The sequence below is a fragment of the Simochromis diagramma genome, unplaced genomic scaffold (assembly GCF_900408965.1).
Source record: "Simochromis diagramma unplaced genomic scaffold, fSimDia1.1 OVJJ01000336.1, whole genome shotgun sequence".
In the NCBI taxonomy this organism is placed as follows: Eukaryota; Metazoa; Chordata; class Actinopteri; order Cichliformes; family Cichlidae; genus Simochromis; species Simochromis diagramma.
In genome coordinates this window covers 194,565-209,741 of record NW_024386968.1, presented here as the reverse complement: position 1 = coordinate 209,741, position 15,177 = coordinate 194,565, and the positions used below count along the sequence as shown (strand labels likewise).

The 15,177-nt window shown below is 41.7% G+C and overlaps 1 protein-coding gene across 11 annotated transcripts in view; it reads left to right on the top strand.

The window, feature by feature from the left end:
- The window catches only part of ehbp1l1a (EH domain binding protein 1-like 1a), a 43,738-nt gene extending 33,850 nt beyond the window's left edge, over window positions 1-9,888 (top strand). For all 11 annotated transcript variants that reach the window (XM_040038702.1, XM_040038701.1, XM_040038704.1 and 8 more), the window contains 10 exons: window positions 1,880-2,046; window positions 3,708-3,756; window positions 3,855-4,367; window positions 4,467-4,494; window positions 4,605-4,648; window positions 4,760-4,871; window positions 4,973-5,072; window positions 7,198-7,271; window positions 8,210-8,324; window positions 8,882-9,888. In XM_040038702.1, coding sequence (XP_039894636.1) covers window positions 1,880-2,046; window positions 3,708-3,756; window positions 3,855-4,367; window positions 4,467-4,494; window positions 4,605-4,648; window positions 4,760-4,871; window positions 4,973-5,072; window positions 7,198-7,271; window positions 8,210-8,324; window positions 8,882-8,975 — 1,296 coding nt within the window. In that variant the 3' untranslated portion in view covers window positions 8,976-9,888. The remainder of the gene's footprint in view (window positions 1-1,879; window positions 2,047-3,707; window positions 3,757-3,854; window positions 4,368-4,466; window positions 4,495-4,604; window positions 4,649-4,759; window positions 4,872-4,972; window positions 5,073-7,197; window positions 7,272-8,209; window positions 8,325-8,881) is intronic.
- Window positions 9,889-15,177: the final 5,289 nt, after the last annotated feature.

Below are 15,177 nucleotides of genomic sequence, written 5' to 3'. Positions count from 1 at the left end.
TGTTTTCAAAGCCTTCAGTAATTCCAACAGAACTTCCTGCAGCTTAGTGCAATATTCTACCCACAATGCAATGTGTTGTTTTAAACGTATTTCTACAAGTGACACAAGTAGTCTGTGATGCAACATTTGTTTGTCAACCCAAAAGCAGAAGATTGAGAATGAGAACCGTCAGTTTAACCCTACCTAGACGAGCCATTCCACAAGAGCGTCACGCTAACGGACCAATAAAGTTTTGGATTGATGTTGACACGAACCAGTTCCCTGATGTTAAGAAAGTTCCAGCTGTGAATCGAGCTTTTCACACGTGAACTCTGTAAAAATCAGCTCTCGTTGCTCTCTGACTGACGGTGCTCTTCATCATTGCCTTTGGTTTGCACTGACTCAGCTTATGAGTCAAAATTCGCTTTCCTGGTTCAGAAAAAAATCTGTCACTTCTCCCATTAGGAATTTCAAAGTAACTGTATCCTATATATCAACATAATGTGGCTTGTCTAACAAGCCACGCCCAATCACAGGTGTAGATTTAGAAAAAAACCTGTTCCCTCAGTGTGTAGCTGTAGATGTTGTATTTATGTGTTACTGCTATGGGTTTGTGCACTGATAGCTTTGATAGAATTGATAGCTCTTTTTTACTTCTGTTAAGTACTCTTTAAGATGTGCTGGGTCTGATGTCATCAAAACATTTATTTTATTTTGAAAGGAAAATATCACAAATAGTTTGTATTACTTCCACTTGAGTCAGGTATGATCAAAATGCTTATTTCCATGTGAGTTATGACCAGATTTAAAAGAGAAACATTGAAAAAACATTACTTGTTTGTCAATACATTGTGTTTGTTTGAAATTTATAATAACCTGCTGCTTACTGGCTGGTACAAATTCCTTGTTTTGAAAATCTGGCCTAACGATCTTTGTAATCCAATTGCCCTGATATAGACTATTAAAGAAACAAAAGAGTGATTTATATTGCTACAAATATTGACTCATCTATTAAAATCATTGAATTCAGGTGTTCCTTGGCCACAGGTGTATAAAATCAAGCACCTAGGCATGCAGACAGCTTCGACCGACATATGTGAAAGAATGGGCCACTCTCTGGAGCTCAGTGAATCACAGCATGGCTGTGTGACAGGATGCCACCCATGCAGCAAGTCCAGTCATGACATTTCCTCACAACTAAACATTCCACAGTCGACTGTTGGTGATATTATAACATAGTGAAAGTGATTGAGAATGACGTGCATACTGCACAGAGGTCGACAACTTTCTGCAGAGTCAATCACAGCAGACGTCCAAACTTCATGCGGCCTCCAGATTAGCTTAAGAACAGTGCGTAGGGAGCGTCATGAGATAGGTTTCAATGGGTGAGCGCTGCATCCTTGCCTTACATCACCAAGTGCAATGCAAACCATTTGATGCTGTGGTGTAAAACATGGCACCACTGGACTCTAGAGTGAAGTGGAGATGTGCTCTGGGTTTGTTGGTTGCCAGGTTGCCCAAAAGAAGTGAAGCTGTCATAACTGCAAAGGGTGGGCTGACATCTTATTAGAACCTATGAATTAAGAATGGGGTGTTATGGTGATATGCATGTGGAGACAGATGAGCAAATACTTTTGGCACTTTGTATACTGGAGAAAATCCCAAATAAATAATTCTTTAATTAATTAATGACACAGTAGCCTCGGCATGTCTATAAAACAGGTTCTGACTGTTGTTAAATAAATGTGACCCCTAAAAACGGGGGCTGTGTCTGAAAAAGCTTTAAACTCCTTAACGTTTAATGCACATTAAACCTATTCAACTAAAAATGTGTAATTCTGCACTTTATGTCAAAAGTTGTGTCACTATAATTTCAAAATAATCTTATTGTGTTTTCTAGAATCCACCGGGAAGTCCGACCTTAGTTACGTCAAGTCAGTCCTTACTGGAATGGTGTCAGGAGATCACAAAGAATCACAAGGGAGTGAAGATTAACAATTTCAGCACTTCCTGGAGGAACGGCCTCGCGTTTTGTGCCATCTTACACCACTTCCACCCAGAAAAGATGTAAGAAACAGTTGCCCTATCACCCTTACTGGATAGACTGTGGACTGCTAGTTTAATTTTTAGCTTGACTATAAGCAACATCAGCTATTGTGTGCAGCTTTCCAGGTGTTCACTGGCCAAATGTTTAGCTACCTCTCTGTGTGTTTTAATGCTAATTGTATATGTAAAAATGTAGTGCTTTGATTGTTATGTAGTCAGCCAATTCTATATTGGTTGGTTAGCCATCACCAGTTTGTCCGTCTGTATGTTGAAGTCCTACTGGATCTAAGCTTGGTCATTCTCAACCGCCCTGATGGGCATGTCCCATTTTGACCTCAGGACCTCAGGCTCTGATGTTCCTGTATCCTATTCCGACCACTTGGTTATGGCGTTCTGTGTATTCCCTGCCTGCTAGCATCTTGCTCCCTGCTGTTATGTGCTGGATCGTGTCAGGGGCATCTTTGCCCCTTGATACTCTTTCTTGAATGCCTGCCACTGTGATAGTTACTGGACTCTTTTCGTGGAGGTTGCTATGGTCTGCTCTTAGCTCATCTAGTCACTGATCATTGTTGTTATGGGTTGCATCCTTCTCCCATATGCTCTTCGAGTATTTGTCTCCAGGCTTGGTGGAGCTGTTCTCAAATTGTTCTCCTGCCACTGAGAGAACACCTTGGATGGTTTCACTGAGAACATCTGGTTTATTCTCCTGGATTCTGTCTCTCTGGTATATCTCTTCAAACAGCTGGCCAAGGCTATTAGTTTTTGCTTGGTAGTTTCTAAGGCCTCAGGTGTGAATAGCTTGCTGTACTTCTTAGACACCCCATCTCCGATAGTTGCCCAACTTCCCTCCATGCTGCCTTGATCTTGACCTCTAGTTTCCTTCTCCATGGAGGGTACTGCTCCTTGTTGCTGTGTGTCTTATACCCAACATCTCAATTATCACTGCTGCCGTGGTGTAGACCAGCTGGCTGGTTTCAGTGATGGTCGCAGTAGGGATTGTCCATAAAGCTGCATTCACACCTTCTACTAGTCCATCAGAGGGTACTTTACATAGTCTTGGTTAATCTGGCACGGAGGGTTTCCAGTTTAGCCACGATCTTATCTCTCAGGTCAGCTGCTCTCGCACTCACGCACCTGTTGAGCTTGGTACCCAATCTCAGATGGCGGGGATGATGATATCTCCCCGTGATCTTCTTTCGGATGTTGGTACATTGAACTAATAGTTGTTTTGATGTTGGTCTAGATGTTGGGTGTCCAAGATTCCATAGGTCCATTGTGACGTTCATGCAACCTCTTCCGCTGGGATTATTTGCATGTTAGCATTCCACATCCCTTGTCCATTCACGCCTTCTATTTGCACAACACTGTGAAAAAAAAATACTAGTAGTCTCTATGAAACAGATTTAACTAAATTTAAGGATCCCATGTGCCAACACAATACAGAGTAGCTTTTTATTATCTGTTTAGTTGTACTTACTGCTTGCTCAGTCTTAACGTGTCGTTTTATGCTTGATTTTAAATTAGTTTTACACATTGCACAGGATTTTATAGTTTTTGGTTTGCTTTCTTGGCGAGGTTTCCTTGAAAAATAATCTTTGTCAGTGCATATACTGGTTAATTAAAGGTTCAATGAAAACTTAACAGATAAATGTGGTATGTTGCTCTGTTTTGTCTTTTTCTAGTAATTTTGAAATGTTGGATCCATATGACATCAAGCAAAACAACAAAAAGGTGGTTAATAATTTCCTATATTCTCATGAAATTACAAGTACTGATTACTTAATATATGGGAAGTCCTTATAATGTCCTTTTATTTGAACATGTTGCAGGCTTTTAATGGCTTTGCTGAACTTGGAATTTCAAGGTTGATGGAGCCTTCAGACATGGTCATGCTTGCAGTGCCTGACCGCCTCATTGTCATGACCTACCTTAACCAGATCCGCACATATTTCACTGGCCAGGAGCTCAGTGTGCTTCACATAGACAAAGACACCAGTGAGTCCAGTTATGCTGTGGCAGGGGACTGGGAGGCCCAAGACGACCCCGAGGCAACTGTTCGCTACTGCGCCCAGAGGCTCCAGGAGGAGGGTATAAGTCTTGAGACTAATGGGAGTGTAAGCACTGCAGAGAAGGACAGTAAAGCCAGCAGGGACGTGGTGCCGCCTCCCAGAACCAAACGCTCGCAGGTTGCTGGGGTGAGTGCAGCTCAGTCTCCGGTGGCGCCACCACGGACTCATTTTCTGTTCAAGTCTAGCTTCTCTCATGTCAGAGATGCTGACCTGGTTAAGAAGCGTAGGTCACAGCGCAGGAGCGGGTCAGTCGAAGAAGGAGACATATCAGTGGTATGTTACCTCATGTTGCCTCCCCTGAGTTGTTTATTCCTTTGAAATGTCATTCTTTGTCTTATCTACATTGTGTGTGGATGTTGTTTGTCTCTGCAGGCTGAAGCCCAAAGGAAGTCAGAAACTGGTTAGTTCTCTTTGACTTAAACTAAAAGCAAAAACACAACAACAACAACAACAGAACTTGGACATAATGATGAATGATTGGTGGCTCATTTTTACATTTTTTTCATGCAGAGAGAATGGATGCTGCGTTAAAGGACAGAAGACCAGAGGGCCAGGTGAGCAAGCAGCTGTTTAACTGTAATTTGTAAAGTGCGTCAGGAAGTCTGTGGAGAATCTTTTGTTCTCCTCTCATCGTCTGCAGAGTGAGTAATTATTGTTGTATCTAGGACCCGAGCGAGTACGTGCTGAATCAAATGGAAGCCTTGGAAGCAGAACAAAATCACGTTGATAACAGAGCAGGTGTGGTGGAGAGGAAACTCAGACAGTTGCTGGAAACAGGTAAAATACCCGCTCTACCTGCCCACCATGTTCTAATCTAAGAAAGAGAACAAAGAAGACGATAACCAAGACGGGACATTAATGATGGTTTTACCCCACAGGCAGTGACAAGGAGGAGGAGGAGCGGTTGATTCAGGAATGGTTCACATTGGTTAACAAGAAAAATGCTTTAATCCGGAGGCAGGACCATCTACAGCTACTGTAAGACACACACACACTGTACACACACACACACTGTACACACACACTGCACACATTGTGCAGAGGAAACTGTAGAATACCAGTATATCACTGACATTAAGACAAAAATCTCTCCTCTTGGCTCATTTAGCAGCACAGAGACAGGTTACAAATATGTATATACTTGATGTGTTAGTATATTGCCCAAGGATATTTGACGTGCTTGGCTGAAGCAGCCAGGGTTCAAACGACCAACTTATCTGATTAGTAGGTGACCTGCTCTGTAACTTCCCCTAAAATAACAGGACGGTGCAGACAACCAGGAGGCCATAGTACTAATCTGTGAGAACTTTAAAGTCCATTCATAATCATTCACCACACCGTAGCCATGTTGTTGAGAAAACTCCAGAATAGCTACTAAACAGACCACATGATGTTAGTGTTTTCCAGTTTTCTTTGCAAGCTCCTTTGACTACGATGACCTGGATGACTGAGAACCTTCACAGACAATACATAAAATCACAGCGTTTAAGGCAAAAAAAACAGAGTTTGTACAAATTGAACAAGCTTGAAAGTCAATATTTAGTATAACCACCTTCATTCTACAACACAGCTTGAACTCTCCTACACAATGTTTCATGTAATCTTCAGGATTAGTACGTAGGACATTCTTCATCGGTTGTATCTGTTCTCTTCTCTTATCCCACACTGCTTCTATAATAGTAAGGTCCAAGCTCTGCGCAGGCCAAACCATAACTGATAGTGTGGTTTTCCTATCAGGTATGCTTTTAATGCACTCGCAGTGTGTTTGGGGTTACTGTTTAATGAAGCTGCTGTCAGCCAGATGTTTTCCAGATAGGCGGCTGTAGCTCACGAGGTAGATGGTGGATCAATCCCAGGCTGCAGGCCAAATGTCATTGGGCAAGATATTAACCCTAAGTTGCTCTCTGATGAATGTGTGTGAATGTTAGTTAGTGAGCACTTAAAATCATAGAAGAAGATGAATGTGGCGTGTTATATGAAGTGCTTTGAGTACTCTGGCAGAGTAGAAGAGTGCTGTATCAGAATCAGTCCATTTACCAGAGGGTGGATCTGTGTTAATAATTCCATTCACTCTGACGAGCTCTAAGACAGCACTTACTGAATGCAGCCCTAAACTATGTCAGAGAGTTCTTGTGTAATTTTGGCACATGCCAGCCTTTTCTTCCTCTTTTCCTTCCTTAAGAATGGTTTCTCCGTGGCCATCCTTCCACTGACACCATTTATCACGAGGCTTTGGTAACCAGTTGATGGGTCAGCAGATGGGGATCTTTCCTTTTTCTCAAGGACGTGACTTTAAGATATATTGTATATGAGGAATACATGTTTTGTAGGTCTGTTTTTACCTTACAATGAGGAGTCCTGTGAAAATGGTCAGGTCCAAGCACAGAACTGAACATAAGTGAAAAAGCAGCCGGTGTCCAAAGAACCACTTTGACATGACAGGACAGTCTTAAAGGAGTAAGGGGTGGTTCAAGACTTTTGCATAGTACTGTATATCTCAGCACAAAGTTGCTGACTTGCTTCATGTACACCAATCAGACATAACATTATGACCACTGATAGGTGAGGTGATTATCTCTTCATCATGACTCCTGTTGGTGTGTAAAATATTAGAAAGTAAATAAGTCAGATCCACAGAGGCCCAGCAGGACTTTAAGGATCTGTTGCTAACATCTTGGTGGCAGAGACCACAGGACATCTGCAGGGCTGCAGTGGAGTCCACGTCTCGACGGGAACGTCATTATTAGGCAGGTGGTCGTATTGGTGTATTTAGTAAATTGAGTGATACTCTTATAGCACGTTTCTACTCTGAGTACTCAAAGTGCTTTTTACTACATGCTACCTTCACCCATTCATATGCACACACACACACACACACACACACACACACACACACACACACACACACACACACACACACACACACACACATCTTGGATTTTAGTATTTTACCTCTATTATGGTGGAGTGGTCAACTCTGTCATAACACTTTATAGCAAGGATCTTGGTTCACATGTTGGCTGGGGGTTCCCACCTAAGACAAAGTTAAATGAAACACAAATGTTGTGTGTCGTAAATCATTTCCATCTGTTCTGATTAACAGGCTTGAAGAACAAGACTTGGAACGAAGATTTGAGCTGTTAAACAAGGAGCTGAGGGACATGATGGCAATTGACGGTATTAAACTGTTTCATGTTCCCATAGTGGAGTTAAAACCTTGATTAGGGTTAGTTTAGCTCCTGAGATGTGTCAGCAGAGCTAAGAAATGGGAACTGACACCCTCTGTTTGAAAGCAAATCCTTACTGAGAGATCAGCTGCTATTTGGTGCGCTGCATACATGTAGTGGCAGCCGAAATACAAAATACATGCAGTATAACTACATACAGGCTGAACCACCGACTTAGCCTGTCAGTAAACTTTTCCTTTCCATCCTCACTTGGCAGGAGGAAATGTTTTCACAGCCCACCTCAACAAAACCGTGACACAAAAGTTTTCATTTTAAATCACATCAAACTCATTCACATGAATTTCCTCAGTAACTTTGGCTGTGCAAACAGAAGATGTTTCACTTCAAACAGCTTCCTGTGACCTTTGACACTAGCTCCCTCACTTTTTCGACAAATAGAGACAAATTAAATAGAATTTGCACAACAAGAAAATCCAGTTGGTAAAAAAGAAGAAGCATTCAGAGAGTTCAGTACTCATCACGTGTTTTCCACTGCACATGTTTTCAAAACAGAGCTGCAGAGTCGACAACAGCAGAGTGGCCACAACCCTCTAATCACTCAACCTCTCACTCCACACCAAGCCAGGAGTCACTCAGTGTCTGTGTCACTAGAAATATTACCTGTGTAGTGACGTCCCTGCACAGAGCGTCAGCCTTTCATTTGGCAGGTCTTATCAAGCACAGTTGACAGCCACGAAATTCAGCGTGAAACTCGACGTCAGATTTCCTTTTTGACTTGACTTTTTATGAACGTTGCCACTTGATATCCTGGTATATGGAACTTACTTTGTAACAGTAAGTTCCACATCTATACAGAAAAAAAGTAAGAAGCAGCTCGTTTCCTCCCTAAACTGTTCTCTGTCCCACCTCTGTGTCTGTGTGCTGCAGAGTGGCAGAAGACTCAGGCCCATAAACACAGAGAGCAGCTGCTGCTTCAGGAGCTGGTGTCACTGGTGAACCAGAGGGATGAACTGGTCCACAGTATAGATGCCAAGGAGAGAGGGTGAGACACACGATACACACATGATAAACTATTCCTACACTTTCAGATTCAACTAAAAAGAGATTTCATTAGCCTGTATGAAGCATCACAACGAGCCTGGAGGCAAATCACGGTTTCATATTCACTTTCAAACTCTACGTCCATCTTTTTTGCATTTTTATTGAACCTCTTCGCTCAGCAATAAGTCTGTGATAACATCAGTAGTTTTTGAACAGATTTACTAGTTTCTGATGAGGAATTTACTGCTGTTTACCTGACCTCACCTTCTGTTTGTAAATGGTAAATGACCTGGGTCAGAGTGCCTTATAAGGTCTCAGCCATTCATATACGTTCATACAAGCACAACCTTCCAGTTAGAAGATGACCTGCTCTTCCTCTCGAGCTGCCGTCACCTCACTCATCCCCCTCTCTGTCGGTCTGTGCAGCAGCAGCCTTCCCTTCACAGTCACTACCCTAAATGACTGAAAGACACTTTTAAAGAAAAATGGACATCCACAGTTTTCCCAGCACAAAAGCATGTGCAGGCAGCTTGTAACCATCTCTCCTCTGGTCCTCAGAGCTGTGGAGGAGGATGAGCGTCTGGAGCGTGGCCTGGAGCAGCGCAGGAGGAAGTATGCTAAACAACAGAAAGAGAAGTGTGTGATGCAGTGACCACCGCAAACTTCCAAATGTTGGGCCAAGGCAGTTTTCTCTCCTCTGTCACCTGCTATCAGAATGAATGATGTGGTTTTAGGTCAGCAGTAAGTGCACATTCACACTGAATCTGAGAAGATTCTGAATTCACATTAAAGTTTGGCTTGAGTGGAAGTTTTGGTCTGCTTTGCATTTTTAATGTCTCAACATGTGCCACTAGGAAGCCTTTTGTTACCTGATATATGCACTAGTTAAACCTCATGGACTGTTTGTAATGATGCAAAGTGGGTTTGAGTGTGGAAATGGTTGGAAAGCCTAGAATAGCTGGCTTAGACTATGGATGATCTATAGATCCTAGAAGCTCCAGCAGCACAAAGCCAACAGCCTTACAACATTACAAAAAGCATCCGTGTCTGTTCTCCCGTGTGGGTCCGTTTTGTTTAAAGTTAATGGTTTCAAGCTGAATTCGGTGTAACGTGTGATTTTCAACAGCTTTGAACAAAAAAAACACAAGAAAAGTCAAGGTGAGAATTTCACAAATGTAGGTGCTGCTGATTGGAGCTGAGTAGCCTTCACACAAATGTAACTGAAACAGCGAGTCGCCCTGTTGAAATGTGAATGATGTCACTCTCCCGCTGCTCAGCGTGTCAAATCAAAGTTTGTATTTAAGTGTCTCAGAGGTTTTATCTTGTGTGTTTGCAGTTCTCTGTTCATCATTCGTGTGTACCACAGCTTACATCTCGCCAAAAGCAGTGCCTTTTATAAAGTTTTATTAACACCTGTTACATTTAAAATATTTGTAAAGACGGGAAAATACTAAAAGCTTAAATACACATTTTATGCAATTTTGAATGTGTTTTAAACTGTGGGATTATATTTGCCATTCTTCCATAGAAATTCAACGTCAATAAACCTTCCTGACACAAAACTGCTTTTGTTACTTTGTTGTCACTTTCTTCTTCTTGTTGTTGCTTTAGCAACAAAAAGTAAAACCCTGCTGAGGATTTTATAAAGACTTGTTTGTTCAAAACAACAAGGGGGGTTTTCAGAATATCAAATAATTGTACGTGGATACATGTATAGTTGTATGATTACAGTGTAAAACCTCACTGAACAATAACATGCAGCATGTGTCGTCTTCATCACCATAGAGTGACCTGCTGTTTCACATACAAACATTAGGACTGTTGTGTGGCCATTTTACAGATAACCTGAGGAACCCAAAGCTGTAGATACACTGTTTGCACCGACTACAAAGACAACCCAAGTTTTAATATGATAATAATAGAAATTCATATGTAATAATGAGATATATCAATCCTAAATGACATACCTTTGTGTACATGTCATTATCAAAGTGTTTATGAAAGTTATTTTTAATTTCATCAGACACTCTCCTGTCACAGTCTGGCTGAGATGCTGACTGTGTGGAGTGAGGAGGTGGACCCAAGTGCAGAGAGACAAAACCTGACGTAACAGAAAACGAGCCGTTTATTAAGGCTGGCAAAACTAAACCTAAACTGGGTGAACTGAGGCTAAACATAAAACATCATGGAAAAGAAACAAGAACATAGAAACCTGACATGAAGACCTGGCATGAATTCAAAACCCTGGAAACATGGCATGGACACAAGGCAGGAAAACAGACGGGCGAGGAATGAATGGAAACACACAGGAAGTGATCAGCGGAAGTGGAAACACATGGGGAAACAGCTGATTATAACACACATAATAAGCCACAGGGGAAGTGAAACTAAACACACTGAACAGGATACCAGACCTCTTCAAAATAAAACAGGAAACAAGGCACGCAGACATGAAACATGAAGGGCGAGGGAGAATGTACAGGACTTTACCTCAGCTATGGTTGTTTTAAAGTGCTTTATAAATAAAGATGATGATGATGATGATGGTGGTGACTTTCCCTTTTTACCCCTCAGCTGCTGCTTCAGGAGCTGAAGGCTGAAGGGTCACCCCACCGGGAAAGTGGTGTGGACCCCAAAGTTTGGGAATCTGATAACTTGATAATCTTGTGAACATAATAGATCAAGAAAGACGTCACTCATTCATTTCACTTTTGACTGGGAACGACACAGATGGAACAAGGTTGATTAAAACACTCAAAATTCAGTTCAAAGGTGGTGCTCATCACTTTTATATGTTCAAGTGCATAGTGTGGAGGATGTTGTAAGGCCTTGAGGTAATCAGATGTAAAACACAATATTTATGAGTGTTTTAAGTTGTAAATCGGTCAGATTTGACAGAAATGTGAGAGGAAGTTAAATCCGACAGCACTGGAACCACTTCCTGAACCAGCACGACTTCAAATGACTCGACACACACTCTGAAACCTTGGCACATCACTAGTAGCATCCCATTCTTAATCCATAGGGTTTAATATAATGTCAGCTCGCCCTTTACTTCTACAACATCCTCCAATCTTCTTTCCACAAGTGTATTTATGGGAGCCTTTTACCATTTGTCCTGAAGTGGCCCTCACCGACTACAAATGCCAGAGCCCTCCTTTGTTTCTGTAATTTGAGGTCATCACATTTTTTATTTTACAAATTTGATATGTTATTAGCACAAAAGAGCACCTTTTTTATTTAAAATGGTTTTATTTTGTGTTGTGAATTATTGCTTAATGTCCATTTTTGTTTGGTGAAGGTCCAGTGTTGACTACAGAAAGAGACTTAGTGTGACAGTACAGGCATTTGCAATAAACCTCTGTCTGCAACTGATGGTTAAAAATGGTTAAAATAAAACATTTCATTTCAGATTTTTGGTATTTAAAGTAGAAAATAAACACTGAGTGGTCGATTTGAATGAGTGTACCAGTTAAGCACTATATGGCTGAAAACAACATTAGTTTTAGGAGGTTATTTAAACATATCATGATATATATTGTGTGATATAGTCAAAAAATATTGTTATATTAGATTTTCCTCAAATCGTCCAACCCCACCTCGAGGTGACTGCTGTTGTGATTTGAATAAAACTGAAATGAATAAGGAGAAATAAATACAACACAGGGGAAACGCAGTGGTTCTCACTGCTGCCGCACAGCAGCGATGTCCTGGGCTCCAGTCTGTGTGGACTTTACATGTTCACTCTGTGTGGGTTCGCTCCTCAGTCGAAAGGCTGCAGTTAGCGGGGTTAAGTTAACTGGGGATTCTGATTTGCCCAGGTGTGAATGTGAATGGTTGTCTGTTTCGATGTGTTAGCCCTGCGATAGATTGGTGACCTGTCCAGGGTGAACTCCATCTCTTGCCCTGTGGCAACTGGAATATGCTCCAGCCCTCATTACTATGTAGTTTGTTACACTTATGTGTGATCTGACCCGCATGTGAAACTCAACGAATGTAATAAGTAAATGCAAGAGACAAGTAATGGCTAAATAAACTTGTTACTTGATCACTGGCCATATAACCTGATGGGACAGCTGGCTCGTGAATCACTTTACGCTCTGCTTCGGCATAAAGTCCAGTTCACCATTAACCTTTTTATAATTTTTTGATATCAAAGCCTGAATGGCATTTTATATTTTTAAAATTTCAATGAAAGTTATACTGAAGTCATCGTGTTCAGTGGTGTGTGCTGCGACCTGGATCCCCTGCAGCCATGTGCTAAACCAACACTGACTAATCTTGGTGTCAAACTGTGATTTATTCTTGATACGCAGATAAAATCCATCATCAAAGCTACTTTTTATCATTTGAGACTTTTATCCAAGCACAAATCCACCTTCAAACTTTGAACATTTCATTTATGCTTCTGTCACAGTACCTCTGGACTACTGTAATCAGCTCTGTTTTGACCTATGAGAAGATCCCCTTACTGTTTGTCCAAGATGCTGCAGCTTGTCTTTTAACTCGCAAACACGAGTACATTTGTCCCGTCCTCGGCTCCCTTCACCGGCTTTCTGTTTGTTTAAGGATTCATTTAAAGATTTTTTTTTCTAAAAGCGTAAATAATGTGTGTTTGAACTCTTTCCTCTGATTATTTTCATGTTGACTTAAACAACATCTCCCTCTGCTGTCACTGCAACTTCTGCATGAGTATGCATGTCACGCTTTGAAGAGGCAAACATACATGTTAGGATGCCCCCCCCCCCGAAACTAATAAAAACTCAACTAAAATGAAACATTTTCAAACACTAAAACCTCAAAACAAAGAATCACGCTCTGTAAACTCACTGATTATAAAACACAAAACGGTAAAAACAATGCTCTTTAAATCTAATGTTACTTGTAATAAATGTGGCCTTTTTGTAGCTCAGGAGGCCAGGCTCAGTGAACTGGAGTTAGACTGTGAACTCTTGAAAATAAACCAGTATGGCCAGTAGCCAGGACCCTGTAACTGCTGCAGGGACAACAGCTTAACCCAGTACGCTGTCACTCAGCAGGTCCTCCAAGGCAGTTGGGAACCCTGGCTAACGAGATGACTGTGAAGAGGAAGTGCAGCCTGAAACTGAAGCCATCAGAATGTGAACCAACCTGTTTCAAACAGAGTCGTCAGACACAATGACTCTGTCCCACGTCCAAAAGTGAAGCGATTACTTCTAAAATATGCTCAAATGCATTTATTTAATAATCTTTCTGTGACACAATATAAACTTTTGAGATATTTTCAAGTGAGAATGTAGATGTATAAACTTCAAATATCTTATTAAGAGCTTCATGTTATTACTCAGATTTTTCATCAGATTTAGTGTCCAGTTCAATTCCACTGGGTGACTTTTACATTCACTTATATAACTTTCAAATTTGAATAATTTCCTCTGGAATGAATAAAACATTCTGATCAATGTAGATGATGAAACAGTGCATTTAGTTCATTATTGGGCTACTTTGAAGTGTCAGAATGCAAATAAGCTGCCTCATTGTTTTAATCCCACAGTCGATCTTGTCTTGATTTATGGAGTAGAAATCCCCGAACACCTACACAGCACTGTAGCACAATGTATATGACTGCAATCAAATGCACAAAGCATAAGGAAAAATAATACACGATAAAGATCTAGATAATTATAATGTAGAGTTACATAAGCATGTTTAAATTCAGCCCTGTCATGGTCCCTCAGTCATCTCTGGCTTCAGCTCTAGTTTTTTTATTCTGTCGCATGCTAGTTTTTCTCTCTCCTCCTTTTCGTGTGTGTGTTCATGGGCAGTGCTCATCGCGGGTTAGTGGAGGTCACTACTTAAGGTAGTGGCTGAAGGATCAGTGTTTGCTGGAACTGAATGGTTGTAATCTTGGCTCCTGTTATGCTGGGTGTTTTTGCTCTGCTGCTGTGGATTTGTGGCCCTCTGTGCCCTGTGAACAGGTTTCTCTACTTCTATGCCTGGTGTGGTGAGCCTGAGCCTGACTGAGAGAGAGTGAGGAATGTACATGTTGGATGTTTCGAACCATTCCTGTGTGGTTTTTCTTGTTGTCTCTCCCCAGCACAAGCATGATGTCAGACATTAAGCTGCCAATCAAGCTTGCCCTCGAGGAATGGATTGTTGTGGACTAACTTGACCTGGGAGACATGGAACATGGGGTGAATGTGCATGGATGCTGGAAGATTGAGTCTGACTACTGAAGGGTCAGTAAAATGGGGACTGAACTTAAAGGAGAGGGCCTTCAGAGGGATGTCCTTAGCTGTTAGCCATTCCTTTTGTCCAGGTTCATATCTGGGAGCGGCCATTTGGAGGCGATCCAAATAGTGGCGCTGCCAATGAACGGTTCTGAGTAGAGCTTCCTGAGTCTGGGCCCAAATGCATCAACTACATCACAGGTGATGTTGGACAGATGGAACTGTGACGTCAGCTTCTACCTCAGGGAAAAGAGGCGGCTGATATCCTAGGGATATAAGGCGAGAAACTAGTAGCAGATGAGGTGAGTGAATTGTGTTTGCACTCTTCCCACGGGAGCTGCGAGGACGAGGTACAACTAGAGCACAAGGAAAAACAGGGTAAGTATTAACAAGATTAGGATGAATCATGAAAGCATGAATGGCCTACAGTATCACAGATGTGGGATTAGCAGACGAACTGGCGAAGAACAGTTGTGTACGCTGGTCTTAAAACTGCCGACTGGATCACAAACAGGTGAGGATGACAGGTGTGATGATTTGGACTCCACCCAGCGGTCGAATCCCCGACCCTGTGGAAAATCAGAAGCACTGGCTTAACCGCTGAAGGGCTGATGATTCTGTCCACTTCGAAATGTCCAATGTAGT